The sequence below is a fragment of the Python bivittatus genome, unplaced genomic scaffold (assembly GCF_059951505.1).
Source record: "Python bivittatus isolate LINGU-HERP-01145 unplaced genomic scaffold, Pbiv_v1 ctg000480_np1212, whole genome shotgun sequence".
NCBI lineage: Eukaryota > Metazoa > Chordata > Lepidosauria > Squamata > Pythonidae > Python > Python bivittatus.
In genome coordinates, this window is record NW_028277075.1 from 33,695,435 (window position 1) to 33,713,832 (window position 18,398).

The 18,398-nt window shown below is 37.8% G+C and overlaps 1 protein-coding gene across 2 annotated transcripts in view; it reads right to left on the bottom strand.

Moving 5' to 3' along the window:
* CREB3L1 (cAMP responsive element binding protein 3 like 1) overlaps nucleotides 1-18,398 on the bottom strand; it is a 109,000-nt gene that overhangs the window by 49,537 nt on the left and 41,065 nt on the right. Inside the window, exons 2-3 of one of the 2 annotated variants that reach the window (XM_088145717.1) lie at nucleotides 8,941-9,170; nucleotides 5,882-6,110 (exon numbers count right to left, since the gene is read on the bottom strand). In XM_088145717.1, coding sequence (XP_088001843.1) covers nucleotides 5,882-6,110; nucleotides 8,941-8,973 — 262 coding nt within the window. In that variant the 5' untranslated portion in view covers nucleotides 8,974-9,170. The remainder of the gene's footprint in view (nucleotides 1-5,881; nucleotides 6,111-8,940; nucleotides 9,171-18,398) is intronic. The other variant, XM_088145716.1, reaches the window with a different exon arrangement.

Consider the following 18,398-nt stretch of genomic DNA (forward strand, 5'->3'; position numbering starts at 1 on the left):
AGAAGGAGGAGGAGGAATGGAATGGAATGGAATGGAATGAGTGTATTCTGAAAGAAGCAGCATGTGACGTTCTATGAACACTAGTCCTCCAATGGTCCTTTTCCAGCAGCCTTACTAAAATATATCTCTTCTAGATATGGAGGGGGTTTTGGAGAGTAACTGTCCTCCCTCATCTATAATCTGCAGTGAGATGGTCCAGCAACAGTTCTACAAGGAGGCAGGATATTTCTTTGGAGCAGGACCAAGCAAGAATGACCTATGAAAAAACTGTAGTCCTTTCGCCCCCTCTCTTCTTGATGTCTGGCAGCACTCAGCCAGGATAATCCCTGACCACTGTGGGGAAACTTATTCCCTGCTTTTACTTTTTCCTTGCTTTTTTGAAAAGAAAGGTCTTTCTTCTCTTGTATATACTGAATCTGTGCCATTTCCTTTTCAGGCTGACGGTTGTCCTTCAACCGCTTGGACACCCACAGGGTCCCACAAATAACAGGATCCTCTGCTAGGATTGCTCTAAAAATATCCTGTCGTCATGAATCATCCTAAAATGAATTGTTTTAAAAATAGGTTTTGAAATGACTGTGCCTCTCCATCTCCTGCAGAGAAATCTGCTGGTAAAAGAGAAACCCACTTAGGCCTCTACATGTGCCAATAAGCACGAGCTGTAAGCAGTAGCTTCCACTCTGTCTATACCCAAGACAGACGTTATCAGGAAAGACGCTGCATTCTGTGCACCCACACCCAACAACCTCAGGGTCCTTCTCAGAAGCTGCCCAGAGCTTGCCAGGGGGGGAAAGAGGGTAAGTTGACATATTTTATTCAGCCTCCTTTTCAGAGTGGGAATGTGTGAGTTTTACAGTACTTTTCCAGGCAGGAAACAGACATTTAAGCCATAATGCATGGAACCCAGCTTTATTTACTGGAGCAGACCTGATGCTGAGAGTTAGACCACTGGGTTTGGAAGTGAGACTGCTCAAAATTCAGAGAGGCAGACTGGCCTGAAGAACACAGCTTAGGAGTCAGACAAGTTCCCCCAGTTCAGCCACTTCCCCACCCCAAAAGGTCAGAAGGAGAATTGACATTTTTCTAAACTCAATCCAGTGTAAGAAAGATTTTTCCAACTTTAGTACCACTTGGATTTCTTTCGGTTCTTCCTGAAGGCTGGCAGGATTCTGAGGAGAAAAGGGAAGGAGAGAAAGTCTCTCCCTTTTTATCACACGTGAAATTGTCTTCAATGCCTATGCTCTGGTAAGTTGATTTAAACTGACCAACCAGTTTTCAGCCTATGAGTGAGATTAGTTATAGACAAGCACATTAGAATATAGCTATAACCCAAGTAAACAGGGTCAACGCACTGCAAGCATGCAACCCTTAAGCCTGAACCCACATGGATACACCCACGGTCTAAATTCCTTCTGCTCACAAATTAAAGGAGAGACACAGAAGAGGGAAGAGAGGACAGGACTGGGGAAAGGAACTACAAGACCAGGAGACCTCCTCAAGAAATATATTCAGCCTACGGGCTGGAAGTTCTCCTTCCCTGATTTAAAGGGCAGGGAAGGGGAAATTAAATTAAATTAATTTTTTTGCCAGCAAGAATGATAATCATTAGGTCCATAGGCGGTGGGAATAATAACAATAATAATGATAATATAACAGAAGAAATAAAAATAAATTAAAATATTAAACAATAAAATAATGCTAAAATATTAAATATAAATTACATATTAAAAATATTAAAAATCACTTGATGAGTCATGTGATAATTTTTTTTTTTTTTTAAATCTGTGCTCAGTCGTTACCGACTCTGCAGTGACTGCTTGGACGAGTCCTTGCAGTTTTCAAGGCAATTGTTTCGGAAGTGGTTTGCCAGAGCCTCCTTCCTAGAGCAGAGCCCAGCTGGCATGCGCAGGAGGCGGGGTTTCCGTTGCTTCGCGCCCTTTTCGGGCGCGCGTGGTTTTTCGCACTTACCAGCAACTGCTCCCGACTCCTTTTTGTAAGGCACCACCAGCATTTTTCCTCCCACCGGAGTGAGAGTACCCATTTATCTACTCACGTGAGTTTTCGAACTGTTGGGTTGACAGGAACTGGGGAGGAAACAGGAGCTCACCCTGTTAACGCGAAGGCTGGACTCAAACCGCTGAAGCATCGACCATTTCTGGCCAGCAACTTTCAGCGTCATTAAGCCGCTGCGCCACCGTGTCCCCTCATGTGATAATACAGAAGGTTAATAAGATTTGGCTATCTCATGAGATGTCAACATATTCCTTTCTTTCTTTCAAAAATGGAGGTCAGGTGGCCTCCTCTAGCGGTATCACAGACCTGTATTGCCAATCTCCACTTAATAGCAAGTCAGAAGTCTCTTGCCAGGGTTTTCTTCCCAGTCCTACTTGGGTATGCTAAGGTTATGGCCCTTCCCCAATTAATACTTGCACAACTACAGGGCTCTGTCCTGGTTTAGACAGGCAGAAAGCTTTAGGCCCAAACCTGTTGGGGCTGTGTTCCAATGGTCAATGTTTATGTGTAAAGAATTGGTATAAATCTTCCAGGTTTTCATTGGTCCTACAGTCTTGAACAATGGGGCAACATGCAATTCTTTATGACAAATTGTGTTCAAAAGGATTCTGGCCCTTTCAGGTTTTGCACGGATATTATTTAGATTTATTTTTATAATGAATACTCTAATTAATGAATTTAACAAAAAAATGACTGCACTCCATTAATTGTTCCTCAACACGGAAGGGTTCTAAAATATCTCACTACTTGACAAATTCTAGAAACAGCATTGTTGTTGTTGCCTCCCTTTTTAAAAAAATTATTATTATAGCCCAACTGACCACAGTACATGCACAACTGGGCTAAGGGGAATAGGGCACTGGTATAAAGGGCTTTCAGAGTCAGCTCCAGACCTGTCTGATCTCAAGATGTTAGCTGGTGAGCTGATTTATCCCTGGCTCTGTATCAGTTTATTGGGAATCAGAGCAAAGCTGTTCCTTTCCTTTGAACTGCTGAGTTTCTGGGAAATCTGTTTCTCCACATCAGGAGTTCTTGCCCTCTAGGTCCTGGATTCAAGACAACCATTACTGTCTCTTTCTTACCCCATTAGAGCTTCAGTGACTGGTTCCTGATGTCTGTCTATAGGCATTTGTCAAATCACAGAGTTGTAAAGTCAGAAAGGACTATGAGAACCATCTAGTGCAACTCTCTCCAGTGTACAAGAAAACCAATTAAACCATCCTCGAGAGGCGGCTGTCCAATCTTTTTTAAAATCCCCAGAAATAGATAAAAATCTAATCATCATCATCATCATAATCAACACCACAATCTCCATGGGTAAATTGCTCCATTCCTATATAAACATTATCATCTTTCTTGTCTTTAAACAACATCTAGGTAGCTGCAAGTTATACCCATTATTTTTGATCCTAATTTCTGTCTGCAGTGCAGAACAACTGACCATCTTCCCTGTGGCACCCTTTTATGAACCAGAATATGGAGTACTGTCAAATGTATTCCTCCCCACTTCTGCCACTGCAGAAACTTTTTCCCATGCCAAATTGACTTTACGGGGAAACCCAACTTTAAAAATTGGGAAAAAAATGGTGATATGGAAAAATTGGATGGAAGCGGGGATATTGACTTTGGACCAACTGATAGATGATGAAGATGAATTTTTAATGTACTCTGTGTTAAGAGATAAATATCATCTATCAGATGTAACCCAATGGCAATATTTACAGCTACTACATTTGTTAACAACATTGTTTGGACTGGCAGCATTTTCAGCTCCTGAGACACCTGAGATATTAGAACAACTTGTTAAATCTTTTAAAACTAAAAAACCTACTATTAGTTTGTAAAGATATGTGTTATCAATAAATCAATTTGATATGCAGATGTTAAGGGATGAGTGGAATAAAGAATTAGAGGTTTCTGCATTGCCTAAGACAATGGGAAAGTGTCTTAACTTCTATAGCAAGAGTGTCAATGGACCTCAAACTACAACTTATACAATAATAAATAATATTTAGAATTAATTGGACTCTACTACATCTGTATAGAAACAGATTGTCAAAAACAGCATTTTGTTGGTGATGTAATAAGGACAACGCCTCTTTAAAGCATATGTTTTTACAATGTCCTATACTGACTAAGTTTTGGGAGAAAGTAGTGGACTATATAAATATGATTGTACGACAAAAGCTAAAATTTTTAGAGGATAATATTCTTTTGAACTATATACCTAGTACATGGAACTTGAGGACCAGACAATGTAAATGGATTCTCCATGCCCTCACTATGGCTAAAAGACTGATATTACAACACTGGAAAGATAAATGTATGGCCCCATTTATTGAATGGATTGAAGACCTGATTGCACTTGCTGCTTATGAGCTGATTGCCTATAGAGTAGACTTTGTATGGACAAGTATAATGAAATATGGGACTCATTTATACAAAATACAGTAGGTTAAAAAAAATGATAGTCATATAAATCTATTAGAAGTATATATGTACTTCAATAATATTTGTATTAGATAAGGATATATAGAATTGTAATTGTTTATTGTTATGATATATTAACACTTTTTTTCTCTGCTGTATTTTTTTCACTTTTTTGTTAATGCACTTTTATGTATTTTCTTCTTCTTTTTGTAATCAAACAAATAAATACTGAAAATGTGGATGCAGGAAGAGAGTACTAGCAATTTATGTTATTTCTCTTTCTGTAGAATGAGGATATGTGGATTTTTGTTGCTCTAGGACTTGTGATGGCTCATGGTGTTTGTGTGAGGACAATTGTGAGTCAGTTTCAAACTCTTCAAGGATTGAGGGATGGAAACAGTGTGATAAAGTGAATCTTGGGGAATCAAAATATTACCCCAAGGGAGCTAACTTATTTAGCATAATTCAGTAAAAGCAACCCTTTGGCTGTGAGCATTGCTTTAAAATATCTACAGTAATGTTTTGTGAATAATGAGAGGTAGCGAGAGGTCAGTTTCCTGGACAACATCCAGGAGCCAAATAGTCAGTTATCACATTAAATGACTGTAAGACAGTAAGCATTTCCCCCCCCCCCTTAAAACAGTGGGTTACTGGCTCTTTGCTGTGAGTCATGAGGCCAAAATCCATGTTTAGTCTGTTTTTGTAGACCCTGATGAGAAACTAGAGGTCAAGTCTAGTATGTTTTTTCATACATCAGAGCCCTGCTTTTATTTGAAAGACTCTATTTCAGCTTCCTCCATTATTGCTGCTTTCAACAAAGGAGTCTGTAAAAAAGTGAAATTCAGCTTCTAATTTCAGTTTGCTGACATCTGTACCACGGCCCTATGCATGTTTACTCAGGGGTATGTCTTACCATATTCAGTTGGACTCACTTCCCAATAAGTGTGTTTAAGGATTGTAGGTTTATTCCATCATTTTTTCCCTTTCTTGAACTATCCCTCATTTGGTTTAAGCACAATCACTCAACTACTCCAGACAGCTTATAAGACTTCCTGATAATATATATTCCAAAGAGAGAGAATGTGGCAGGCAGACAGAACATATATATGTTTCCTGTTTGGCTTGAGTCTTTTTCTATTTCCAAAAGTTAATTGAATAATGTCAGCTCTCTTATCATTAGATGATTCAAATCACTTAGAAATGGATTAGATTAATTGCCTGGAACTAATTTTAACTCTGGACCACTTTTAATGACACAGGAAGCAGGGACAGTTTGCTAGCAGCAGATTGTCTGCTTTCAAGAGAAATAGCTCTTTGGAAAAGACACATATTGGTCCTGTCTGTGTCAGCCTCCTTTCTCTATTACATCAGCAGAGGATCTGATGCAGATTTGGGCATACACTTTTGGATCCAGCTTTCAGGTTCTTCTTCTACTCACCACTGGCATTCTCTTCCATCTTGACAGGCATAAGAGGACTTTGTGGAGCAGAGTCCCCACTCAGGGAGTAGCTGTGCTCTGCCTGGATGCCAGGAGTGGGAGGATCCAGATCCATGTCCAGCAAAGGGTTCTTTTCAACCAGCATCGGGTCATCAAAGAAGCTGTTGAACAGTTCATTGGAAAAGTCCTCCATGTTTTCAGAGAAGTGGTCAAAGCTCTCGGAGAAATGCTGAGAAAAGGGATAAGGGGAAAAAAGTGTGAACAGTATCATCTCCGTGAGAGACTAGAGGGCCTTCTACTGAAATGTATCCCAAGCCAGACACACTGGGAGCCAGATCATTTGGATGAGAAACAACTATATTCATCTTTTATTCTTTCTGTTTTCACAGCTCCAGAAAAAACCAACCAGCCAAAATCCACATGAAGTACATGCCTGCCCATTTTCTTCACTTTAATTTAACTATCTTAATTTAATGCATTTTTTTATTCTCTCTGTATTCTGTCTTTTCCAACAACAAGCTAATGTTTTATTGAAACGAATTAATTGGAACATCAGAATTACAGGTTTGCCAACACTGGTGTATACCACTTTTTTTTTTTTTTTTACTTTGAAGCCTTCTAAACATATTATCTTACAACTCTCATCGTCTTCACTAGTATGTATACTGTTGGTGTGCACTTTTCAAATTATCAACGCATCTTTGTAAGGTTTCTGTGCAGTGACAATGATCAAAGGCTTATATGCCTAAATTATTTTTTATAAAATGCCCTTGGGGTATCATTTTGTTGTTCTTATAAATCATTGTGAAATCAAATTGATATATAATCAGCCTCATAGGAAGGAGGGAATATTATTCATCATGAGAAGAGATGTTACTGGATTGTCATGGAACATATCCTTCCAATGCCTTTTTTTCCTATAGAGCATATCCATTTGTGGAAAGCTTTGCCATATTATACTTTGGAGAAACCTTGGCAGAAACTCATGCACCATGATACTGATATTTATTCAAAAAACTGTTCGGTGTTAATACAGTACAGAAGTTCTTCTTTTTATAATGTAAACCAATTCTATGTACCCTCAAGTGCACAGTGTTCTAACTTTAGAAGTAACTAAACAGTAAAGAGTCATGAGTACCTTATTATGTATGTTTACAATGCAAGCACATGTCACAAGTCACGGTAAAGTATTGACAGTTCTAGAAGACACAAGAAGTCATACTGTGCTTCAGATCGTACTTTATAAAAAAGTGCATCCACTTTATGCACATCACTACAGCTATGTAGGAATGCAACTGGCATTACAATTCCACTGACGTTCAATGAATTTTAGTTTAATTTAATTTAATTTCCCAGATTTAATTTCCCTTCATTCATACTGTGTTTGCTTTTTAAACACACACATACACACACACACACACTATTTATTGTACATACATTTTCACAGGTAAGTAGGGTTTCATAATAAATTCTGTAATAATTCATAGCTGTGCTGCTACATAAATGCACAGTGAAAATAGCCTTCAGGAAAATCTGTGAATTTTCTCTTGGCAAAATCCCCTTCCTTCAAATAAAAAATGAAGATGGGTAAAAATACTTTAAAAATCATCCTAACACTCCCACTAGTAAAATTTATATTGCTGTTAGATTGAAATACGTATTATTCTGTAACACAAGGAAACTATAGTCTTTGAAAAGGTGACATAAAAGTTGTTTGGGGTGAAAACAGAATACAGGAAAAGAAATACATATTACCAGCAGAATAGGATGGGGACTATATTGTGTCAATGTGAGTGGACCAAATTACACAATGAAGGAAAACCACTAGGGTAAATTATGTCCCTCCCCCCAAATCTTTCTTGTAGGGAGAAATAATCTGCAGATCTAAATACACTTTTCAAAATCATGTTACTGGCATCTGAAAATAGTATTCTAGATCATCAGGTGTAGATGATGCTTATTGCAGGAAATGCTACTATAAACCCTGCTATTTCTTTCAGCACTTATCAGTTATGGAGTTGATCTTTCAAAAGTAGTTTTGTCATCTTCCTTAGGTTTTTTTTTTTTTTAATATCCCACCAGGATATACTTCTTGGTTTTTGCAATTTAAAATACGTTGCCATAAAATCTTCACACAGTGACTTCTTAAAGTTCTTCCCTTCTTCGCATTCTTCTGAAAACGGTTCCCTTTCCTATTCTGCTCACATAACTCAGCTTTCATATAAGAAACAGGAATACTTTCATAAGTCTCCAGAACCAATCCATCCACTGAACTTTAAATAATGCAAAACATGAGGAACTTACAAACAAATACTATATGGTACAGATAGTGTCACTGAGATAACAAGAAGCCCCCTCTGGTCCTGCATATGTGTGGGTTCCAAGACCAACTATTCCTGTCCATTTTTTATATAGGAATACATTTAAATAAATGTCAACAAAATTAACCAAATAAAAAGGGGTGCTATTTTTAATTTCCTTGAGGCTTCTAATAATTGTTTGAGCAAAAAGTTATATAATATTGGTGAATATTTGGCTTACTGACAGTGTTTAACTTGACTTGGTCATATCCTAATGATTAAAGAACCCACATCTAATAAATCAAAACAATGGTTCTAATATAGCACCTTCCAGTTCTGCTTTTCTATTTTGGTAAAAAAAACCAAACACTATTGTTCCAGGTTTTTTAACATCAACTGGAAGTAAACCTGAATTCCTACCCTGGTAGATGGATTGGGAGTTCCAGAATCTAAAGAAAATTAGTCCCCTTCCAAAGAAAAGTGGATGGTATTAAACTTCCATCTACTGGGAGAAAAGGCCTGAAGAGCTAATCGAACTGCCCACCTTAACTTTACTAGGACCTGATGCATGTTTGGTAGGTAGTTTTGGCTGGAAAGCTAAATTGGTCACCAACAGAAAGTGACCAGCTGGAATGAGATAAGAAATCAAAACAAGTCTTTCCAGTTATCTTACTTTTTCAATGAAAGTACCAAAATGAACCACCTTTCAGTAAGAGTTTCATATGTGGAAAACAGAAGGAAATAAAACTGTCTTCTTACGTGTTTAAGCTTCCTCCCCTCCTCCATATTCATATAAGCTCCACTTTCATCAACATTCCTATGAACACACTAGTTATACTTCTAGAAGATGTCCTTATTGTGCAGATGTCATTCTTTTTCCATGGAGGGGAGGAGGGCACTCTAGGTAGCATTGTGTTTCTTCTCTACTCCATCTGTTTTTCCATTCTCTCTCTTCCTTTTACACACTTCCTCTTGCTCACATGTAAAACCTAAGAAGGAAAAGGCTGGTGCTATATTACTCCAGTTCTGTAGCAATTTTTTCCCTATCTGCAACATCAGATCTAAGATTAGGAGAGGCCTAACTCCATTTAACTCAGCAGTGCCTACACTAACTGGCAATAGTTCTCCACACTTCATATTGCAGATCACACCCAATGTCCACAGCAGTCGGGGTTATATGCTACAGACTAGCTGTATTCATACACCACACATAACCAAGTCGAGTAAACAGATGTTCACACAACATGCTTAACATTTTTTATGGTTTAGGAGTAATGCAAACCAAGTCTGTTCATTTCATTTATAGGTCAAGGTATTGGGCTAACCCAGAAAATCATTTAAATTGGTAATCAGTTGTCTGAATGCAGCCCTTATTTTCTATAGCAGTGGATAGCCTTGGAATTTGCTAGTGATAAAATCTTGCAAGCTGGATGCTGAAATAGCAAGATACCCTAGATGCTTTAGATATCATTCAACAACTGCATATTTATTTCAGACTTATTGTGCAAAAGAGAAAAAAAATGTAATTATCTTAAGTTTGAGTTGGTGCTAGAAAGGGAAATGCTTTGGAGGATGACATAAAATGTTCATAATGTCAGATGGAAGGCAGAAGAGAGAAAATATGATATAATGAGAATCAGAGATTAAAGCAAATAAAAGAACAATAAAGAAGCTGTCTTTGTATTCTAGTAGCCAGTATATTCAATAAATAATTTTTTTCTTCCTAGTGTTTTCCCACAAATGCAGGATCCGCTTTTTCAGATCAACCACTAGACCAAACTAATGTTTGGGGTCTAAAGTACAATATATTCAAATCAAATTGAATTCAATTGTTAAGCACAATTACATGTTCAGTATCATTCTAAAAGCATCACCAAGTTGATTTGTGAAGCTACTTTTTAAAAATATACCATTTGATTTAGCAAAAATGTTGATGCCAAAAACTTTGATAAGGTTTATAACTGCATTCAAATTGCATTAGATCTGATTTCTTTATATTTACATGGCAAGAACATCACCTTAATGCACACACAAAGTGTGCTTGTAAATGTATACTCATGTAGGAAGTAGAAGATTGAGGATTTGAACTGCATCAACTTTTTCAATGTCATATTTTCATTTGTTGTTGGAAAAAAGCAGGTAACTGCATACAAAAGTTCAAACAAAAGAATTTCAAAATTTATAATGCATTGCTGGGACCTTTGGGAAGTAAGTCCTATTGAATTTAATGGGACTTCATAGTTAAACAGTGTTTATAGTTATGGTTTATAGTCTGAGCCTTTTGTCTGACATTGGGTCAGGATATACATGCATGCACACACACACACATGCAAATATATTCTTAGTTACATGTACATATAGGACACCCATTTGTGTACATTTGTGTTTGCCTCTTCTTTCTCCCCCTGATCTGACTCCAGATCTGTTTTCTGGCAGCCACAAGTACCCGGGAAATAATTATCTATTTTCCCAACTCAGCTTCCAACTGCTCAGTTGAGTGGCAGGGGAAGGGAGTGGGGCTCCCAGATCCCAATGAAAGCAACCAAGCCAGGGCTGTGGTTTGCACATCTGTGATACGTAGGATTCTTGACAGCGGCACAGTAGAGAACATCTTTATGGCTAGCCAATCTTCATACTGCAATATATGATCTTTTTAGTTATGCTGATTTTTTTTTTAATCTATGGCCATACAAAAGTTAAGTAGTTACACTGGACTAGAATGTATATAAAACTTTAACAAATAACTTCCCTTTTTCCCAACATCCTGACAAGTTGCAAGAAAGCTTTTCTGTGCAAACTGTAAGAAGTCAGAAATTTCATCTAATAACTTTCAACCCTCCTGAGAATAAGCCTAATTGTTTCAGCTTACGCATTCCCGAGCTTCGGAAGCTGGCTTACTAGCTGACTTCGAGCCAGTCATCCTCTCTCAGCCCAACCTATCCCACAAGGTTGTTGTGAGAAGGAGTAGAGGAAGGAGTGTTATGTACAGGGCCTTGAGTTCCTGGAGAAAAGACAGGATATAAATCTGACTAACTAACCAAATATTTATGTAAGAACCGTATATATGTAGTTAGGCTCATACATTGTCTGAAGCTAAGATTTCTTCAATAAGCTGTAATGGCTAGATTCACGCATAATACTAGACAGTAAAATGTGTCTTAGAAACCCAGCCATGATGGCTAAATTAAGCTAAAACCAAAACTGAGCTAAAACCAAACGCATTACAACTAGCAGCCAGTGTGTCAAGTTCCTGCTCAGAAGCAGAAACACTAATGAGATTAATTCTACTACTCCTAAGTGCTACTCAAACTTAATGTGGTTGTTTAAAAAAAATATATTTTTCCTGTATTACAATTATATTGCCTGCCTTTTAAAAGGTAGCATCCTTGGGGAAAAGATGGGTCTGAATAAATATTTAAAGTGGTGGTTTATATAAAATGCCGACAAGACAAAACGTGCAGGGTGTTTATACGCCCCTCTGTTGCATCTTACTTCCCTTGGGCAGCAGCGGTTCTTTGCCTTATCCCAGGCTGACAAAATCCCTCGTCAGTCTCGCCAAGAAAAGGCAGAGGGAGGAGATGACCTCAACACCCCGGATAGGACCCAGGGTAAGTTCCTGTTCCAACAGAAAGGTCTGTTTGTTTTATTCAAGGACAATATCATTGTGTAAATAAATGCCAGGCAATGGGAAGGGTGCAGAGGTACTGGTGAATGGGATAGGTCTTAAGTGTCATTTATCAAACATCAGTCCCCAGCCTTGTTCTTAAAAGGGTGGAGAATAAGGGAGTGCAGTTAGAAGAAGGCTCCAGTTTAATATATACTCAGTCAACGGGACTATAACTGAAGCTACCACATGGAGTTATTTAGGCTTGCAACTGCATCTCAGCTGTCAGCATTGTAAAAACTTTCAAAATGCACACAAAAGATGTACCCACGATTATTCAAACAGACTGAGTAGCTATAAATCTCAAACGAAACTATATAGAATCCTTAAGTGGCTCAAAGAAATTGTCTGTAGGATGCTTACAAGGAAGGTAACATCTAATATCAATGTTCAATCATGTTCAGTTATTAGTTCTGAACATCAAATGCCCAAATTTGCAAGATTAACTCATAATTTCCACTAAAACAGTTGCTCACGTGTTAATTTTTTCATCTGCTTTTTAGAAGTTGTACATGTGATAACAAGGGAATGGATTGAACCTGGGCATTTAAAAAAAACTAAAAATTAATCTCTGCTAGTAATTCACTGTAGTATGGATTACTAAATTGGATGTCCCAAAAGTTGGGAAAGAGATAAAATCAAGATCTAAAAAATAAAAAACCATCTAGATCTGTTGGCAACCTTTAATATATGTTAGACTTCACTGTCTTTCTATTTAGCTGGATCAAGCATTCATAAAACTGATCTGCAGTTTTAAAGAGAATTCAGGAATGAATTAAAGGATTTGGTTAGATAGTCTGGATAACTGTCTTGGAGAAAGTTTTCTTGTAAACTGGGAAAAAGCCTAATGGCAGTTAGCCAAACTTCCCCAAGATGGTAGCTTGGACTTGTGATTGGAATTTAGTTCCAACATATCCATGTTGGCTGGGAATTACAGGACTTGAACTCCCAGATAATCCTAAGGCACCACCTTGGGAAAGGCTGCTGTATACATTCTTTGCCTATATTTAATAAGGAAAGCTGCATCGGAGAAGAATGTTGCTTATGTTTAGTGATCTAAAATATTTACTTCCATGGCATTTTGTAACATGGTTAAACTTGGAAAGATCAGCAGAGAATCCCTGCAACATCTTCATCAACTTCTTATGTAACTTTTGGATGTAATTGCCTTCCATTATCTCTAGCTTACATAGTTGATATACTACTGATTGAGTGATGAGACTTGTGATTTAACACATATGAAAGATGCCACACTGGGGAGAGCTACCCTAAGATGTGGAATAACATATAAAAAGAGGGGTTCAAAATAATATTTTTGATTGCTGTGGCATGGAGCCACGAAACCCAGAACTATGCATTGATTTTGTATCTTGGCCTTTTTGTCATTTTGTTTGTTTTGCCATAGACAAATGTAGGCCTGTTTGCATCACTTTAGAGTAACATGCTATGTTGTATTAAGGTTATACAGTAGAACTGATAGAGGATTAAGGAGGTAACCCTGTGTCTGGACTGTACCATTCCAGATACCAGATCCAGATGCCAGAAAGATGGCCAAATCCTCCATATACACAAATTCCTCTTTCTAATATTTCAGTGGGGAAGAGTTCCAATGCTGGTATGTTTTATGTGAATGGTACATTAATTTAGGAAGGAATGCTATAAGGTGAAATCCATACCTTTTGTCTTTACTGGTGAGACCAAACTTAAATTTATCACCATAACAAGGACTAAGCCAGAACAATATTGGCCCAAAATTAATTGCTTGTTGAAGTAGAGCCAAAATAGTTCCCAACTACCACCAATTTGTTGCTCAGACTAACACTCGCTGAGCCATTCAAACATTAATTTCCATAATTAACTAATATGATCCCTCCTGAAACAGCTATTTCACCTGTTACCTGGCAGGATGAGACTTGTATATAAATAGAATAGAATAGAATAGAAATCTTTATTGTCATTGTACAACTTGTACAACGAAATTAATGCCACCCCAGTGCAGCTTTAAAAATATAAAAACCATAAAACACATAAAAACCATAAAACACATAAAACACATAACACACATAAAACACATATAACACAACCTTCACATTCCATATTGCACAACCCCTGATGCTGCATTAATACTGGAAGGTAATAACATTAAATCAGTAACATTCTGAATGAGTGTTTCATAGATGGCAAGACTTGTTATCTCTTGTCTTAACAGACAGAACCAGGTCAAATGGGCTTAAGTTACAGAAGGAGTGGAACCAAGAACCTAATGGACCATGAACTGCCCTCACTAGAGATCTTCACAGTGGAGGCCGGACAACCATATGCTGGGGATATTCTTCCCTTAGAGTTCCTGTATGAAACAAGCACTTCAGCTTGCTATCATCCAAGAGCCCATATGATTCAATGAGCCTATGATGCTGTGTCTCATGATACATCAGCTTCCTCAACTATGCCTTTCCCTTTTATCTCTGACCAAGTCCTCATTTTCCAGATTAGTACTAAACACGGTATGTCTTAGAATAGTTTCCTCCTTGTCCCCACCCCAGCAAGTAGTTTGTGCACTTATTGTAGTTTATGCTCTGAGATAAGGCATAATTATGGTAATTGCTAAAGATGGTATAAGGAGTAGACACTCTTGAAGGAAAAAAAAACCCCACTCCTTGCACACTTCAAATTTGGAAATTCTATTTAATTTCAGGCAAGGCAACAGATTCAGGGGTGAATCACAGTTTATACAACCGGGGGGGTGAATCAAGGTTGAAAAGAGTTGAAAGCTATTAAGGATACCCCCTGGTGAGATCAGAGGTTCTCAGCTTGCCTTTTTTCAAGCTTGTTATCCCCAATGGGTGGAGTTCATATTTCCATACAAAACCATAATGACCTGTCAGTGACCCAAAATAATCAGCAAGAGTGTGAATCTAAAGCGGTCTGAAATTTCCTAGCTTTAACAGCAATCCACTCTTTATTATTCCTTATCTTCCCAAATATTACTTTCCAAATGTATCAGACTGCAATTTCTATTTTTCCAACTCCCAAGGGTGGCAAGAGGGGAGAGTAGGGGAGTTGCAGCCCAAATGTTTTCAAGGACTCAGGTTAGAAAAGGGTGATCTAGCTGGATAAAAAGTGTTCATTGAGCCTGTAGTCTAAAACCTTCTGGAAAGATAATACTGTACAGGATTTTCTCTTTGGTTCTGAAAATGTATTTTATGTAAGGATATTATACTGATTTATAAATGTGGTATCTAATAGTTCTGCTTCATTATTGCTTAGGCAAGTTTCCTCAATCTAAACCAGGAACTGCAAATTCTGGCCCTCAGATGTGGCCAAGCTACAACTTCCAGCATCCCTCAGCATTCAACATTTGAATGTGTTTCATCACATTTTTGCTTCAATTGATAACATTTTTTTAAAAAAAATCATGTTTAAATCCATATGCATTTTTGTGCTCATTTCTCCTAATATGTAGGTTAGTATTATAATTTTTTCTTTAGATATACTGCTTTCTTCCAGCAGTTCTTCCAATACAATGCTTTTTGTGCATGCTTTTCCTTAATGCCTCCATTTTATATGCATTTTTGGGAGATGCAAACTATCCATATTTTTTTTAAGGGAATTTCAGCATGCAAGCATGTTCTAGTTCGTACTGAGGAACTGGCTGAGTTTGCATAAACACCTGAACCATCCCAGATAAAAAGATCTTTTGCTGCAGGCTTCACAGAGCAAGAACTTTTCTGAGACTTTTCTGAATTTACCAGCTGGTAAAGTATCAACTACCACGAGACAAGACATGTTGGGAGTGGACCACCGTCTATTTGTGGAGAAGGCTGCTGATTTTAAATGGAGTGGGTAGCAACATTAGAAGTACAGATTCCACATGTTCTCTTACCTCCTCATTTTCACCAGTGTTTTCTTTATCTTTCTCAATTTCTTCCTCACTCCTCCTTCACAGCCAAGAAAAGCCCCATATGTATTCCTAAGCAGCATTACTGTGGGGCAGTCAGGGTGGGGCCAGCCACAGTTCACCAGCCCCATTGTGGGGCTATGGCTGGTCCCTTTTCCAAGTCAAAATTTCAGGCTGCCCCTTCCAACCAGTTGTCTCCCACGCACTGGGAGATATGAAGTGTAACTCTTGATAAGATAGGTGGGCACCATTCTCCAAGCCTAAGCTATCTTTAAACTCCACAGGAAACTCCTGTTTAAGCTATCTCATTCCTGGGGCGAGCATCTAAGACTGCCAAGCCATTGGCTGTGGTCCCCTGTTCTCTTTCAGGGACAGATACGTGATTGAAAGAGGCCTCCAAACATATTTTCACCACATGTTCTCACTATCACAACCTCACAATCAACGCTGTCAAAATAGCATCAAGAAAGCAATTGTAAGCCTTTGCCATACACACACACACATACACACACACACACTGGCACACACACACACACACAATACACACACACACACACAGGTTTATCTCAGGAGTCATGCTGAAAGAACATAAATCTGAACTATTCTTGAGCATCCTTTTCCTGTGAGAAACTAGAATTCTCTCTTCTTCTTTTGCCTTCTGGTTATGCCCTGCCTCTGCATTTTTTAGATACAGCTTCCCACACTGCCTTCAGATACAAACAAGTTCTTCAGTCCTGATATTCCTACATTAAAATAAAAAGAGAGCAGCAAAAGACCAGTATGGCTGGATGGAAAGCCACATCCAGAAGATTTAGCCTCTCTGCAAGTCAGAGGTTCTCCTCACGCTGGGCAACTGTGCCAAACCGGGAGGGAATTCTTATAAGTTTTCTCTTTTCTTTTTTGAATATATATATATATATATATATATATATATATATATATATATATTCCTTCTCTGCCTGCCAAGATAAATCTCCAATTCCAGCTGTGACATCTGCGTTTCCCTTCTCTCCTTTCAGTAAGGAATGAACCTTCCCCCACCACACTCCAGCTTCACAGTTAAGGTTTCCATTACTCTGCAACAAAAGAAGCAGCGCTACACTTCCACCCATTCTTTACATGCTTTAAGACAAAAATGTGATGGTAAATTTTAGTTCTCATTAAACTGACAGTGCTAATAAGAGACAGGCATCATATGTGGAGTGGCTAAGCATAGTTTGGTCTGACAATGAGGTTAATGTACCTCAGCTCTTACTGGGATCTTGTCCCTATATTCTCTCTCCCTTTCCCTGTTGTTTAATGCTTTTTCTTCTTAATCAATATATATCATTAACCATTTGACTTTGGAGTTTCCATGCTTTCCACCAAGTGATGGTCACTTTATGTCTTCGGGATATATGTGTAGTGATGGACACAAATGTATGCTCAAGGAACACATACATATAAAACATGTGTGCACGCTAAGTGGTTTATGGACCAAAACTCTGTATGTCTAATGTATGTGGATACCCATTCACATCTGACTTCCAAAAGGATTGCATTTCAAAACTACGTTAAAACTGTTTGGGATGAATTTTTCCCCTCATTCTTCTAGTGGGTTACTCATCATTTCTAATTTACTTTCCCAGTCACACATTCATAGCCATTTTTCATGCAACCTCTTTTTATAAATGGACCAGTTTCACATAGAAATCACATTACAAATCCTTCTGAAATGGAGTGTAATTGTAATTTTGCTAACCCTACTTAAAACTCAAAGGGACAAAAAAAAGGGACAAAACTGCTAAGCAGTTTGTTTCTTGCTAATTTCTTCTGTTTTGCTCTCAATTTCATAACATCACTTTTTTTTCCACAAAGAACAGTCTGGGAGATGTACAAACAGAATCTCTCAATTTAGGTATCACAGTCGTTTGCTTGGTTTATATCTTGCATTTCCACCACGTGATGCTCAAAGAGCTAAATTACCCATTGTGAATAAACCATGGTTAGCACAAAGTTAGTACATAATTTCCAAACCTATATTAAGCTATGCTTGTTGATTCCATCTGCTTCTCAAATTTTTTATTTTAATTATTTATCATATTTATATAGCCGCCCATCTCACAAACACATGACTTGCAGCATACAACACAACAAAAACTCCATAACAATCTAAAAACAATACAAAATAAATAAAATAAACATATACAGTAAACATATAGATCATGGATTGTCAGTATGGCTTGTCTCAAAGAAGGAAGAGCGGGAGAGAAGGACAGCTGAAACTATATCACACTGTTATATAAGTAAAAGAGAAAAAAAATCTTTTTTTCCCCCTCTAAACTGTCCTTAGGAAAAAAGGAAGTTCTTCTACTTATGTTTTTTTTAATGAGGTCAGAGTGAGGGTGCTACCCTTTACCAGAATGTAGGGGTACAGCATTTGGATCTTGGCCCATCAAATATTATTTGAAAATATAGTTTTAAAATATACATTAATTTACAATCCAGTAAGCAAACGTTCATGCTCTGATGCACATTTCTGTAACATAACGAAGAGACGCAAAACCTCTACAAACTAGCTAAATAACAGATATTCTAACCAGATTGGTACGATTAGCAAATATTATGATCAAATTATAGTAGGCCTATTTTGTTTTTATTTCAACATTAATAGTA